Below are 16,746 nucleotides of genomic sequence, written 5' to 3'. Positions count from 1 at the left end.
ACAGACACAAATAGGTGACATATCAGTATAACAAATACTAGTCCAGTTATTAAATAACCGTGTGCATGCGTAACCTTACCTAGCTATTAATGAAATGAAACTAATGTGTAACCCTTTTTTTCGCGACAAATTTGAAAAATATGTCTAAATCGTTACTGATAATCGTACACTTAAGTTTATGGTCAAATTCTCTGCCATCAAAACGTAACCGGGTCAATTCAATATAGATCAGTCAATCAATACAAGCTAAATTAGAATTAATCATCATTAAACTTAATTAACCATAGAGAAGTCTGGTGGTTCCTTTCTCAGTAGCAAGCTGTGACAAACAGTCCAACAATTCAATTCGTGGTAAGTAGGGGTTTAGGAATAATTTAAACTTGTAAATGACCTGGCACAAAATCCGTTAACCAAATTAAAACCAGCAAGCTCTCACAGTCATGTAGAGAATGCTTAAATCCCATTGGTTTAGCCGGGTTTAGCCCTTTACAGAATTAAATTGGTTGGGAACTCTAGCAGGATGTATGTACGTAACAGATCTAACCCCGTTATCGAGCCTACGTGCTCGCTAACGAGTTAAATTGACGCAATGCACGTGTTTACAATACGTAAAGTCAACTTAAGATGGCAGTTGATTATTGGTACGGGTTTCAAAATATCAGGCGCCAGATTAAAAAGGTTTCCATGTGTTAAGTACGAAATTTAATTTCTGTCGCTAAGCCTAACGATCGTCGAAGGGAAATGTTTTTGGCATAGATCCGTTTACAGTAGCTGATTAGCGCCCAAAATCTATAGCTAACCCTAACTTTTTAGGGTTAACGTGTTATAAGACTTCACTCTCTAAAGTCCTATTTTAAATCGAGATTTTTTTCGACAGTTAATTTAGCCTGAATGAAGGTTTTGAAGTTTAAGGGTAACAGATGTTAAAGAACTTCTTTATAAAAAGACAAAGGTGTCATTACCTTTAAGTAATGAAATAGATATTTCGTAAGTTTGTCACTGGTTATAAACTGGTGCTTGCTTCATGAAGTGACGTAGGTAAAGCAACGCCTGGTGAGGCGCTGCTGTCAAAGGCTTAGTAATGCAGACTATATGGGGAGATGGACTGCAAAATTAACCACCGACTGTAGTACTTCAATTCTCGCTTGTCATTCTCGAAGTAGTTATCTCGACCTGCGAGTCCTTAGTAATACGAAGTATAGGTAGTGTCATACTTATCATGTAACATATCTTATAAACTTATGTTATTTTCAATAATTGTATTAAAGGTATTTTTGAAAATAACTGCTGTTGTATGTGTTCTTGTACAATCATAAATATTGACGTTCTTCGAGTGTTTTTGAGTCTATAATGTTCTATGAAATTTTGCCGTCCGGGCCATTGTTAAGATTGCCTGAGTATTTTACGGATGACCCCTTAAACTTGATTAAGAAACTGAAAGACAATGATTTCTAATTTAACAAAGGGGCCATCCCTAAAATACTCGAATGTTTGTATGAACCCTGGTAGATAATATTAGCAAACTAAAATATTTTTTTAATTTAAATATAATAAGAAAAAACTATATTAAGACTTAAAATTTAATAATAATAATAATAACAAAAAAATTACAATTTTTTCCATAAGCCTTGTCCTTTAAACAGCCTATTTAACGATAGCGAAAAATATGAAACTTCAACCCCCCCCCCCTCCCTACAAAAAATAAAAAAGAACTTTTTCAAAAAAAAGTTAACTTTCGATTTTTGAAACCTTAAAATAAACAATTCCAACGCAATATTTTCATAATCTTTGTTTAAAATCAATATCTATATTTTTCCGTATATTATTTTACCTCGTATAAAAAAATGTTTCCATGCAAAGTTAACTTAAAAAAAATAATAAAAATTAAATAAAAAAATCGACGTTTTCCTAATATTGTCCTAAATTCATCGAACGTAACTTAAGCTAAGATATAAAACTATTTAGCAATAAAAAATATATACCGGTTTATATCAGACATTTTAGAAATATTTATCCCTAAATAATTTTCCTCGTATCATTTCGTTACGATAAAACATTTCTTTTTGGAGGGAAAAATGTGGTCTTTCTTTCTATGACAATAGATTTGTCTTGTTTCGTATTGGGCAATAAAAACGTGTAATTGGTTATCACGCGCATGCGTCATTGCGGTAAAAGTTCTTATTTTATTTTACTTGAAAAACTGGAGAGGTAATAATGAAAAAATTGTACAAATTAAGAATGATTAAATTGAATTTTTGAAAGCAAATAAATTTTTATGGATCTTATTTATCTTTGACAATTCTTTTATATATTTGTTTGTATTTATGTTCGTTTGTTCATTATTATCTACACAAATAAAATTCGTTAATTTCCGAATGAATTAATGAAACTGCATTGATTGATTGATATTAATTTGTAACATCAGGGATAGATTTAATTTTAGAAGTAGGAATGGAGAACGGTTAGTATTTACATCAGTCGGACTCATAGAATCCCTCCCTCCAACACGTAACGAAAAGTTTAAATTATCTTATTGGCTCACTTAAACTACGTTTTGATGACGTTGCTGACGGGGACGGCGAAAAATAGTGACGTAATTCCTTTTTACCTCTGTCACTATGACCCGCCTTTTCTTTCATACCCCCCTGTCCCGGTGAAGGGGGTCAGGGACTTTGACGCGCGCCCAGATTACTCTGTTCTCCATTCCTACTTCTAAAATTAAATCTATCCCTGGTAAAAGCAAGGGAAATTGAGGTGAAAGGTTTATATAAAATAGTACTTTATTTTGGCGATACGAAGTTAATTCTTGATACTATGTTCAGCCTGCCTATTCACGCATGTTCCCTGTGCTACGATCGTGAAGGTAATCATACGGACAGGGGGGTCGACACTATACATGGCGCGAGATAGCTACAACAAAGTATACTTTTTGTTTTACCTATGAGCTTTTGATAACCAGTTTAAATTAATCACATTAGCCCCCCATGGAAAAAAAGGTCAAAGTAACGATAACCTTTATTACGTCATTAAATTCTCACGTGTCAAAAACCATTTTCAAAAACTTCAATGCAGCCCACGCGTACAAATATGGACAACCTTTTGAAATCAAGCGTTAAATAAATACGTTTAAAAAATAAATAATGGTAATTCACAATGTTGCAAGGCTTAAGAGAAAATATTTCTTTGAATGGAAGGAATTCTTTCATATTTAAAAGTTCACCTTGACACTAAAATTGGCCTTAAATCTCTTTAAAAGTCTAGTTTAGTTTACTTTTTTTATTTAGGTAGTGATATAATTCTTGACCACACCTATTTAATTGTTAAGGGAATTTAGCGCCACGGTACCAAGGAACTCAAGGTTAGCGGCAAATAAGAGGCGCGAACAATCTAAAATAAACAAGTCCTTGGATAATTTATCAGTTTAATCTTAAGTGATTTCATTAAAGGGATAGTACCACTTAATTTAAGATTACCAGACACGACATTAGCGCGTTTTGAAGTTTCCCGTATGAATATAACGTCGTCAGGGCTTGATTAAAGGGGGGGGGCACTGGCCCCCGGGCGCAAGGCTTGTAGGGGGCGCAAGGCTTGTAGGGGGCGCATTGAGTTAAACTATACCACCTTAGCAACATTTGTTGTTCCGTTCTACTTTTTTCCGACTTAAAGGTGCAAAATTGCTTAATCCGGCCCTGAGCGTCGCCAGATGTCGCTATGACAGTAACCGTAACGCAAGCTTTGGTGCGATTTTTTAAACACATACATTTTACGCAATGCTTATAAACGCTCTAATATCTAGTAAGCTCTAGACTATCATGAAATCATGAATTAAGGTTTTCATAATTTTAATACCCAAAAATGTGAATACTAAGCAAAGAAAAAATGTGAGATTAGTTTTTGAAAATCGAAAATATTTCGAAAACGTAAAATATTAAACGCCTTCGACGAGATCATGACGTCATTACTGTGTCGCTTTCTGCTGAAAAGAGTTACAAGTGACTGGTGTTTGCGACACCCTAACTATAAATACAGTGTGTGACGTCATAAGTTAAACTGTGTTTTATTCGACGAGATCATGACGTCATAACTGTATCGCTTTTTGCTTTAAAGAGTATCACGTGACTGGTATTTTTGCGACACCCTAACTATAAATACAATGTGACGTCTTAAGCTAAACTGTGTTTTATTTTAAATGTCTCCAAATATTTCTTTAAACCACAAACTTTAAAATAGATATTTCTCAAAAAACGTAGTGCGTGTGTGTGTTTAACGCTAGGTTTTCTATATTTTATTGGGAGATTTTTTCAATATAAAAATAATTATGTTACTATCCATTTAAATTATCTAAAAGACAGACAATGTTTTCGGCTTTAATAGCTCGCTCTAGTCTAAAAAGATTAGCAGCTAGGCGTGGTGGTACTAATTTTTCAAATACTTAAAAAACGTAGACTAGACAATCTATTAAACTAAATCTAAAACGAAAACGAACGAGAAAAAAAAACAGTCGCTTCAAGGCTGTTTCATTTATACCTAATTGTTTCATCAATAATTGCAATTAAAGGGAGAATGAAGACTGAAAGAAAGTATATTCATCGATTTCCGAAAAAAAAAAAAAAAAAAAAAGGATTTAACGAGAGGCATTTCTATTCTTTAGGGCCAATCATGGCACTCCCGACATCTACCGGAGAATCACGTGAACGATTATAAACATTACGTCTTATTATAATTAACCCATTCATAGTACCCCGGTTTTAAGTTTGGCATAAGCTATAGGCGCCACCTGGTTATAGCAATCATGCCCAAGCCATGAAAAGCATACTGGGATTTATAAACAGCTAGAGATGGTTCCCAACTACGCTACCCCAGAACGAAACTTTCTATTCCAAGTTTCCATTATCCCTTTGAAGGAAAACTTGGCCAAATGGCAGTTACTAGGCTTTTCTTTATCGCAATATAACGGAAGAAAAACACGGACTGTCACATCTGTTTAGATTTAAAATAATTCCGGATAATTTATTCTAATTAATTGTTCCTGTACCATGCACTTTCCCTGCGTCTTCATTATCCCTTTGCAGGAACTTTGCCAAATGGCAATTATCACGATATAACGGAAGAAAAAGCATAGGCAGTCACATCTGTTTAGTTTAAAATAATTCCGGATAATTTGTTCTAATTTTCCTTACACCTACAAGTCAAAATTATCTAAAAATAGTAAATTTCAAATAACCAATTTCCGCTATTTAACGTTTGCTGAAATTTCAAATATAAACATTGAACCGAACCATTGCCTTTATTTTTGTTGGCAAACTTTTGAAAAGCTCTTTATATTTTAAAAGAGTTTTAACATTGAGATAAAACACAGTTTTTGGCAATGGGTTGAAATTTTCAAGTTTAAAGGACAAGTCTTATGAAATAATAAAAATATCCGTTTTGGTTACAACTATTTTGAAATGGTGTAGATTGAAATTTAGGTTATTATGAGTATGGTCAGAAGTAAATGAACCGAAGTTACTGGAGTCCCATTGCTTCTTCGTTAAACACAAGTTACTTATAATCCCCCTTATTTAACCCCCATTCCTGCACCCCATTCTCAAGCGCCGTTATTCTAAAACGCCACCAAACGGTCGCTGTGTGGAAACGGAAGTCGGTTGTCGGAAATTTGTATATTTTAAAATGGCGGATTCCTTCGGAGAAGATTTATTCTTTATCGATGAAGAATTGAAATAAGATATGGTTTTGTCGTTCAAAAATGTTAGCACCCAGTGCAATTTTTACTTAGAAGCGAAAGTTCAACAAAAAAATAAATCGGTAATGTGTCATATAGAAACAAATAGAGTCGAATCTCGCCAAAAAATCAAAGTTCAAGATAAGCCTTTGCATAGTGTAAACACAGCCACCGTTGCCACGCAATGTTTCTTAAGAGATTTATCTTTGACTAAAAAAATGGTGAAATCTAATTCTAATAATGACGATTCCGAGGGAAATTCATCTAAGCACAATGCCGGATTACCTTTAAAACCAATAGGGAAAGACATTTGCACAGTATACAGTTCCGAAACGGCAAGTAATCAACAGGTACTAAGCCTAAGCCTTGGACGTCAAGATCAATTTGATCAAGCAGACGACTTTTTCAAAACAACTGAAATACCGGAACAAAGACTATATAGTCGGGCTTAAATGGCACAGTCACTTATAGTCTTTGGTCCCAGAATCCTCTGCAATAATTCTGCGAAGGACGAGGGGGGATGAAAGGTTCTGCTTTTTTAAAGCCCCGCGTTATGTCAAATGTGTTGGACAGTTTTTAGAGTCTTAAGTAACTTCGGTTCATTTACTTCTGGTATGGTTAATTTACTTATTTAAATTTTGAGAAAAATTAAACTAAAATTTTTTGTTAGTTGATTACAAAGGGGTGGGAGCTAGAGATGTGAAATTTAAGTAATTCATTAAAAAATGGATAACTTACTGTTTTTGAGAAAATTAAATTACCGCTCTACCGGCAATTTATCGTAATTGAATTACAGTTACTGGACATTATATTCTCTATAGTTCTACGAGCTAAAATTACACAAAAATTAACTGACCAGTTCTGATTTTCACTTAAATTTGCAGAAAAATCAGAATGTTGTGTTTAAAAATTACCATGTATTGTTTTCAAGCTAGGAGGATGCATACCATTTACCCAAGGATGCCATGCTACTTGAGACCATAATAGTCTGCTCTTTTGTCCTCCAAGTAGCCTGGCCTCCTTGTGTAATTAGTATGAACCATCCTAACCTGAAAGCATTTACTTCTCAATGATTTTCAAGTACTGGTTAAGAAGTCTTTTCACGAGACATGCCCTTTAAATTAAAAAAAAACCATAGTCTACTGACAGCGCTACTATAACCTACATTAACCACTGTCAATCCCGAAAATCATGGACAAGTGACTTGAAAAAGGCAATTTATAAGGGATGAGTCAAAAAGTTGAAGTTATCTCAAGAGAGACTTTAAATTTAGAAAAATCCGCCTTGATCTTTCTTTTCATTTAAACCCTTTTATAATCAAGAGATAGCAGTAACTATACGTCAACCGTTTAAGGGTCTACGTGGTGTTAGTATAAGTTGCCAAGACTCTATATATAAATTTGAAATGGGTTGTCTACTTAATAAACAATTACGTCACGGGGAGTTTTTAAGTACTTTAAAATTAGGGCGTGGGATAAAGCGTAGGCGGATAAGAGTAATTTTAATTAAGTAATAATTATGATTTATTTAAATTAGATAATGGATCATGTAATTAAGATAGCGAGGGCTTTTAATTAGCAATAATTAAAAACTCTCAGTTGATATTTATGATATAAGTTGTCCAGTCTCGATGAAACTTATTCAATAAGATTGGTTATCCACAAACACAAGATTTAATGACATTTTAATTAGAGAAAGATATCAACAACAATATTTATCAGGTATTGTTTCTGATAAGTCTGACATGAATTAAAGGGCGTGTTCTTTGGGTCAAGTCGAGTCAAAAGTGACAAAAAAAACCTGGGGTTACTAAAACTTGCTGACCACAGTATTTATTTGTTACTTTTGTTGACGTAGTACCAGTACCAATGCAACTAAGTCTTTGAATCAATGGGATAGAATTTTTATTTCTTTTTTTAATTGAAAAAGCGTATAAAATAATGAACTTTATCAATTGGAACCATGTTTCTATCTACAATATTGAAGAAGATACGAGCGATTAAGTTTAATCCGTAATGGATGGCACTACGCGTTAGGCTTCTCCGCTAAGTTCTCACTGGGGAGGAATCCGTCAGGTGGTACTAGACGTCCAATAGTGGTATTCTCCATTGCTTAGCAGAGTGGCCTAACGCGTAGTGCCATCCATTACGTAAACTTAATTTCTTGTATCTTCTTTAATTTTGTAGATAGAAACATGGTTCCAATTGATAAAGTTCATTATTTTATACACTCTTTCGATAAAAAAGAAAATATTCTAAAACTCTAGTGCTGTGTATCTCTTCAAATATATCAACTATGATGAATATATTCTGCCCCTCACTTTGTTACTATCTTGCACCAAAAAGCTAGTCACCCAGAAAAATATTTATAATATCACCGCCGACTAAAGTACATTTATTTAATGGTAATAATTCTCACATATAACAAAGTTATATTTAGTACAACTATCAGTATATAACTAAGTGCAGAGTATGTTTCGGTAAATACGTAACAGCGTTTGTACGAAATTTCCAAACCAATTTCAGGTTATTTATCATAAGTGTGGTGGCATAAATTAAGGGAGACTGTGTTCTTTGGGAAATCGATTTTGAGTCGAAAATTATTTAACTTCTATCTCTATTTTGTTTGCCACAAGGGACACTGTTTTCGAATTAAGATTGTCCTGAGTATTTTATGAATGACCCCTTAAAATTAATTAAGAAACTCAAAGACGATGATTTCTATTAAATTTTCTAATTTAATTAAGGGGTTATGTTATCCCTAAAGGGCCACTGTTTTCAAGTTAAGATTGTCCTGAGTATTTACGGATGACCCCCTTAAATTTAATAAAGAAACTGATTTAGACAATGATTTCTAATTTAATTAAGGGGTCATCCCTAAAACACTACATCAAATCATAACTCCAAAACAGTGTTCCTTGTGGCCAACAAAATGGCGATAGAAGTACAGAACATTTTAGACTCAAAATCGATTTCCCAAAGAATAAACATCCCCCTTAATTTATACCAGAATTATCAGATGACGATATTCCCTGATTTTTTGTCTCTTAACCAATTTCCCTGATATTCCCTTAGATCCTCCCAGACATTCCCAACTTCGCGTGAACATTGATCAACACACAATTCAAATACGACCTCTTACAACACAACAAAACCAACCAATCTTCAAATTCAAAATTAAACAAATTCTTACCTTCCATGACTTAGACCTGGCTCTTTTGGCCGGATAATTAGCATTATTTAATTCCTGAATTAATTCCTTTTGAAACATAGTTTTAGTTTGATCAGCCGATAAGGGTCTGTCATTTTTTCTTTGGCTAACAGCGTGATTATTACCCATAATTCCTTTTGTCACAATTTAAAACAAACAAACCGCACAAAAACACCAATAAATGACTAGAATTCACACAACAAGAAGAAAAACCGCACTCAGAAGGCCGATATACCGAACTTCATATTTCATATTTCGCAAGGCAAAGATATCCAAGTGACCATTCGCCAAAGATATTCAGACTAGTCTAATGAACTCACGGTCTAAGAAGGTAAATTTCCAACCAAAAAAAAAAAAAAAACTAGACTAACGTTTGCAAAACTGGGAAAACTTTCCGGCGATTTTTTTTCTTGAGTACAGAAGAAAACCGCATTTGAAACGCTTGAATAACTTTGAGGTAAAATAATTTCACGAATAATTTTGCTTACAGATATATATAACACAGAAATATACGCGTTGTTATATTGTTGGGTTTACTTATTCAAAAATTGAGGAGAATAAATATAATATACGAGAATTTGCAAGGGAAAGATGTTTGAATTTGAAAAGAATATTTTTCGTAACGTTTTAAACGCTTAAAGGATTACGAATGACTAGTTTTGACTATGGGTTTTAGGAAAGGGTTGAAATTTTAGAAAAACAAAAGTAGTTCTCGTTTATAAAAACTTGGCTTTCAGCCTAACTCCCTTTAAACTTTAGTGTCTACTTCAGTTTATAACGGGATTAGGTTTTTTTTTAAGTTCTGCGCTCCTTTTACGCGCACGTTCTATCTGATTGGTGGAAAAATTGAAACGGTGAGAGAGAGAGAGAAAAAAAATCCCGCGTCTCGACTTCTTGGCGCGTTTTTTTCCCGCCGTTTTTAAAGCCCGCCAAATTCCCAAATATTCAATTATTTTTAAAGGAGTGAGAAAATCGTCTGCTACAAGAAAGGTATGGACTATGGACCAGGCTGAGAAATAAGGCGGTGACCCTGGAGTCCTGGACAAATGTCCACTTTAAAAATTAGCTGAGAGAGTTTAAAAAATAATTGCTTGGCGGTCTACAGGCCTGTGCCAACTTAATTAAAAACCTTCCAATGTTATCCATTTTAAGTGCCCAGTGTCCATTTTTTTAAATTAACGTGCTTGGGCTCTACTGGCCACAAGTCTAATATTTAAAACAAATCCTTATTTCTAAGCCTGGTATGGACAACGAGACAACTTTAGTAGGCAACTAGCACCCCCTGGTATTCTTTACATAGAGGGGTTTTAGGAATGACCCCTTAATTAAATTAGAAATCATTGTTTAAAATCAGTTTCTTAATTGAATTTAAGGGGTCATCCGTAAAATACTCCTCCAATCTTAACTCATAAACAGTACCCATTAGGCAAAAATGTCATGGAACATTTTCGACTCAAAATCGATTTCCCAAAGAACATCACCTTAATTTTTGGAAACCAGACTTATCAGAAACACCCTGTAGACTAGTAAAATTTTAATATTTAATTTCTAGAGTAATTTTGAACCAAATTTCTATTTGAAAAATTTAATTTCCCACAGAGCCATCCCACTGTACTTCGGCCTCACCACCTTTTTTAAACACCCTGTCCTGTAGTTAACATAAGTTTCCTGTCTCTCTGATACAGGTTTTAAGAAATATCGGAAATTGGGGACTTTCAAAAGAATTAAAATTTGAGCTCAAATGTTAAATTACTGCTGGCGGAAGTTTCTTTTTTATTCAATAGGAATTAAGACCGTATCTTGACTTTTATCGATAATCGAAACGATTTAATATGTTTTTCAAGCTATTGACTGATTTTTTCTATTGATTGTCTACGAAGCTTTTCTATTAAAACAGGTTCATCAAGTTTATTTCAACTTTAAAAACATTTTTCTTTAGCTAGAATAAATTATGTTAATTGCGTTTTAATTAACGTTGTTCTAGAATTTCGCCGTTGTTTGTTTTGATTTAAGAAGTAATAAACTAGTTTTTTTTAAAAAAAATATGGGCTAAAGGTTTAAGATCAAATTAAGTTTCAAAGGTGTTTGAATTTGAAAAGAGTTGGATAGTGAATTGCGGTGAAAGTTTTTGGTTTTAGTTTATGAAGTCTTCAAAGCAATGCTTGAGCGTTATTAGGCTTAAAATCGTGTTTATTTAGGAGATGTTAGGCTTATTTTGGCTTAGAACATTTGGTTGTGCATTAAAATACTAAATAAGGCTTAGTTTCAAGCAAGGTACGGTTATATATTTAGGCTTAGAAAAGTTGGTTGTGCATTAAAAGATTAAATTAGGCTTAGATTTAGTTAAATTAATCATGCATCACGCTTAAAACACAATCAATACTTATTCAAAGACACTATTCTCAGTTCATATAGGCTTTGTTAGGCTTAGAACACAGATTAAAAGATGAAATTAGGCTTAGATGTAGAAAAGTCCAGATAAGGCTTAGCAAACATTTTAAATTTGCAAACAATACAAGTTAGACACGAAGTATGCCTAGCGACTCCAAAACTCGTAATTTTCTTCTGTTTTAAATTTCTAATTTGCTAATTATTTTTAATTAAAATACTTCATTAAATCAAACCGTGTCTAATCAAAACCTTGTCCATGAATTTATTTTAGGAGCAGGTGAGTTTTTTTCTTCCTTTCTTGTCATAAATTAAGCATGAAACATATTTTCCTTCTAAACGTGAATTTGCACGTACAGTACGCTTAACGAAATCAGGTGATAACAAAATAACCCATCTAACAGGCCCTCAAAATCCGTGGGTGAATAAATTAAGACTTCGTTGCGTTTGCAAAATCCTAGCCATTCAGAAAGTTAGGAACACTTTAGCTTTATGATTCTTAAAATTCCCTGAACTTTCCCCGGGTATTTTGAATTTCTTAAAATTCCCTGAATTTTCCAGTCTTTTCCTGAACTGTATCAACCCTGTATTTTGTGTTAGTCTACATACACCTTGAAGGAGAGAGGTGAGCTGGAGCAGTAACCTCCATACCCATAACGTTACAGTCTGCACCGTCATCTACGGAATGGCACCAAAGTTCTCGCAGCATCATCAGTTTATGGCGTTTTGGTAGGTTCGTACAGTACGGAATCATAGAGGACGCCTCCAGTGTCTTAAAAATAGAAGCTAGTTCTCGTACAAATACAATGGCACTAGGCGGCAGCACTTAACAATCGCCTCTTCCAATGGATAGGGGTCGTGTGCATGGTACACTGGCTGGAAGAGCTTCATTGTCGCAGATCGGCCATCACTATTACCGCTCCATCTTACCCTTCTCTCCCTGATCTAACGTCTTAGGATGTTTCGTCTTAAGAAAATGTTCAAATAGTAGACTATTTACCAGGGATAGATTTAATTTTATAAGTAGGAATGGAGAACAGAGAAATCTGGGCGCGCGCCAAAGTCCCGGACCCCCTTCCACGGGACGGGGGGGAATGAAAGAAGAGGCGGCTCATAACGACAGAGGTAAAAAGGAATTACGTATTTTTCGCCGTCCCAGTAAGCAACGTCATCAAAACGTAGTTTAAGTGAGCCAATAAGATAATTTAAACTTTTCGTTACGCGTTGGAGGGAGGGGCTCTATTCTGGGCTATGAGTCGGACCGAAGTAAATACTAACCGCTCTCCATTCCTACTTCCAAAATTAAGTCTATCCCTGATTCTACCCTCTAGAAATTTGCTACTAACTAAAGCCGCGTTTACATTTTGAAATAAACGTTTATGGAAAGGCCTAACACATTTTTCCAGGCCCTTAATACACCCGGGGCAGCGCCGAGTAGCTCAGCAAATTGATCACTAAACCGTCCGTCGCTCACGTAATGCTAGGGGCCTAAAAATCGTTAAACCTAGATTGAACTTTATAAGTTTAAGCAGAAGTAAGATGAGACTAGAAGTAAAGAGCTCTAGCATTGGTAGTAGATCCTGGCATTAGTGAACAAATTTGAGGATTTTATGCCGCTTCCATCGCGCCTACACACGAGATAAAAAAATTGGTCGAGTTCCAAAAACATTTCCTACCCCCTTCCCCTCAACCTAAAGCCGCGGAACACGGACGCGGCTCCTTGAATCTAGTTCGGCCGTCTACCACCGAGAGCGTCTCACGTTTTGGAGGGAAAATTCAGAAACCGCTACCAGAGGGCCAACCGTCGGTGTGTTATCAAGAATATTCACTTTCGCCAAGTGAAGAATTTGGTTACCTCGATACTTCTAGTCTCATCTTACTTCTGGTATAAGCTTTTGGACCCTCGAAGAAAAACTGCCATTAATTTCAGAGAATTTCTAAAATACTTTACAACGAATATGATAAAAAAAAAACACACACATATTCTTGAAGATATGAATTTATAAAAAATTCAACGATGCGAAAAGTTCAGATTGGATAGATTCTGATAGAAGGATTATAAAATAAAAACCAAACCACGCTTTTGACGCTCAAAAAAATAATTTAAATTCTTTTTAAGTTTTGTTAAACATAAAAAAGGGTTATAATCATCATCTTTGGGGTGTAATTATAGCGCCAACTATAAGTACGTGATTATAATATAAAAATTAATTAGCATTTTTTCTACAAGTACATATATACTTTTCCGGTCGTAGCAACAACTTTGAAGGAATTGTGGTTCATGGAATACTTGTATGAATACACAGTGTTAAAGAAGCTAGTTCTATCTAGTGGCTCAGCACTTGTTAGTTATGTTTTTTCATGTTGCGACAACTAATTAATAGTAATTAAAGACGAATAGAGATAGCAGAAGGTGAGACACGGTGTAGATGTTCCGTCAGTCCCTCTACCTTCTTTGGTCAACCAATCAGCGTTCTACTTTAAAGGGATACATCAGACTAGAGTTTTTGTCTTATTGATTGACAGATCATATAAAATAATGGATATATCAATTGGAACCATGTTTCTATCTACAATATTAAAGAAAATACAAGCAATTAAGTTTAAGTAATGGTCAATACGCGTTAGGCTTCCCCACTAAACACTGGGGACTAACCCTATTGGACGCATTACGTAATATTTGCCGTCTCGCGTCACCTAAGCCGAGTCCTTACTGAATCACTTTCTGTTTTCTATTTGTTTTTGATAATATCAGAAGCAGGATAATATCACGAATTTATGAGCGTCGCTATTATCAAAGTCAAATTATATGCGATCTTGTCTGAGCATAGCGACACCTGGCTACAGTTTCTGGCAGTGGAATAGACAAATTCATATATTACATACAGAAAAACACGCGCATGAAGGTTACTAATCCTATTTGTTTTTGATAATATCACGAATTTATAAGCGTCTCTATTTTCAAAGTCAAATTATACGCGATCCTGTTAGAATATAGCGCCACCTGGCTACAGTTTCTGACAGGGGAATAGACAAATTCATATATTACAAACAGAAAAACACTCGCGCATCAAGGCAAGTCTATCCCATTAGAGGTAAAAATATAAAAGTAATATCCAATTCTAGAAGATGAACCCCGATTTTCTTATTTTTCAGCGATTTATCGATTTGTTTACATCTGATTCTAAGTAGAAGGGTCATTACAATTGACGTCACTAATTAATTCTCTGCCCTCTAAGAATGTACTATAAATTTAATTAATCTTATCTTAATATAGCAAGTCTTATAGCTAGCCTAGATAATAAAAGAAAACAGGATTAAGATTTTAAGGAAAAAAAAAAGAAATTCAATCAAAATCATAAAAGATCATCCCATAATGAGAATACAGTGTTAGGAAATATATACTTAAAGTGTCTGTGACTTAATTTATCGGAATTTAACTATAGACACTTGTAGTTTTAATCGACTAGTTCCAGTTCCAAGCGAGAATTGGCTCATGGATTAACTTACGCTAGGGATTGTTCGTTCCCCCTAAATGATAAAGCATGCATGTTCCAAACGCCCCCTAGCAGCAGCTACTATCCCTACCAGGAAGTTCCTATGATGTCACAATTGAAATCTTGCCTAAATTGGGCGCCGCCATCTTTAAAATCCGCAAAAACTATTTATTTTTAATGGAGATAGCGCTATATCTACATCCGTTTTGGTCCAATAAATTGGGGGAACGGAAGAGGGGAATCAAGGAATAATTCGGAACATGACTTGGTGATAGCAATACATGGGAAACCCGGTTAGTGAAGAATCCCTAGAGTTAGTTAATCCATGCTATATCTAACGTCTTTGTTATCATTGTCCCATATTAACACAACAAGGTGAAGATGGTCAACACACCAGATTATTTTAACTATTGAAAAGGGTAGGCCTATTTGAAATGAGATGAAATGCAATGGCAATTTTTCTCGATACATTGTAAAAAAAACATTGTAAGATCTTGCATGTAGATGGCGCTACAATTTTCGTACAAGGTTCTACGCTAAATTTATTAACCCCAGTAAACTAACGGACACTTTAGTAATAAATAACTCACACTTTAAAAAGAAAAGGAGCTTTCCAATTGAAACAGGTCTTTAAGAACCCGAATATCCCCCTGATACCATTAATACCAAAGAGCCAAAAGTAATAAAAGAAAAAAGGTATCTCATTTTGCTCGCATGGTGCCAAGACGTCAGCTATCAAAAACACTACTGACTTAACGGAAAAGAAAACTAGTTCGACCTGAGCCGAGCGAGATCCAAATCAGCCAATATAGATTTAAGACTCTTATCAAAAACAGCCTTGACACCATTTCTAATTCTCTCTATCTCCATCTGTATCTGAGGTATTATTGCCACTAGACAAGAATTACAACTTGGACAGGAGAGTTTGGAAATAATCCCGAACGCATAAATTAAGATTTAATGTATGTACGACATAAGTAGCATAATGATATTAAGTATGACATTTCCTATTGTTGTTAAGACTAAATCTCTTCCTAGTACCACGTACCTGACGGATTGGTAAAATAGGGGTGCTTCGCAGGAAAGCCGAACGCGTAGTGTCTATTACAGAAACTTAATTGCTCGTATCTTCATTAATATTGTAGACTAGCTGTTACCCGCGTGTAATAAGAACTTCCATCAAAATGATACAAAGAATGGGTAGATTTTACTGATGACTAATATTTTTGTAGCACCCTAGGAGCGAAGGCACTCGGCGTTTCCCGTCAGCCCGTCGGGATGCATTTTATATTACTTTTCACGCGGACATTATTCCATAAAGAAGGGTTTTAAATTTCTGGCCGCCATTTAAAAAGATGCCAACAAATCGAACCGAAAAGACCATTCAGCCCGTCTATAGGTTAAAGGAAACCAGTGTACTAAATATTTGTGAAATCGGTTGAAACGCGCGGACTTTGTTGCATAGAGAAGACTTTTTACATTTCCGGGCGCCATTTATTAAGATGGCGGGGGATTGGAAAAATCTTTCTTAGTACGTGCTTACTGCTTATGAGCAAAGTTCCTGCAAATTTTCAGCCTTCTAGGGCAAGCGGTTTGGGCTGTGCGTTGATTATCAGTCAGTCTGGACTTTCTTTGAGTGTCGTACTTTTGGTTGCTGTATTTCCTATGATAACGAACGCTACGCATAAATTCATACATAACTTATTTCAGAGTACAGACACATAATGTTTAAAATAAAAACAGATCCAATTGTAAGGTAATCCTCCACGCTTCCCTAATCCTACGTCTCAAATGACTCCTCATAATATTTATAATTAAACTGAAATTATGTTGAATTACGTTCGATGATGTGACGGAATAAGGGTGCTGTTTAATTTTAGGGATTTGCGTTGCGAGTAGAAATTAGGTTTATTACCTGGACAACCATAC

At 34.9% G+C, this 16,746-nt stretch overlaps 1 protein-coding gene across 2 annotated transcripts in view; it reads right to left on the bottom strand.

The window, feature by feature from the left end:
• LOC149679684 (protein FAM107B) overlaps positions 1-16,746 on the bottom strand; it is a 76,807-nt gene that overhangs the window by 58,738 nt on the left and 1,323 nt on the right. The window contains exon 1 of one of the 2 annotated variants that reach the window (XM_089835538.1): positions 8,915-9,572. The exons of the other annotated variant lie outside the window; for it this stretch is intronic. Coding sequence (XP_089691664.1) covers positions 8,915-9,061 — 147 coding nt within the window. The 5' untranslated portion in view covers positions 9,062-9,572. Of the gene's footprint in view, positions 1-8,914; positions 9,573-16,746 lie in introns of those variants that run through there. 2 annotated transcript variants of the gene reach the window in all.

Source organism: Phalangium opilio, unplaced genomic scaffold (genome assembly GCF_054372755.1).
Source record: "Phalangium opilio isolate 3A_F unplaced genomic scaffold, DU_Popi_V2 ptg000041l_1, whole genome shotgun sequence".
NCBI lineage: Eukaryota > Metazoa > Arthropoda > Arachnida > Opiliones > Phalangiidae > Phalangium > Phalangium opilio.
The sequence above is the reverse complement of the archived record's forward strand: the minus strand, read 5'-3'. Positions and strand labels throughout refer to the sequence as shown.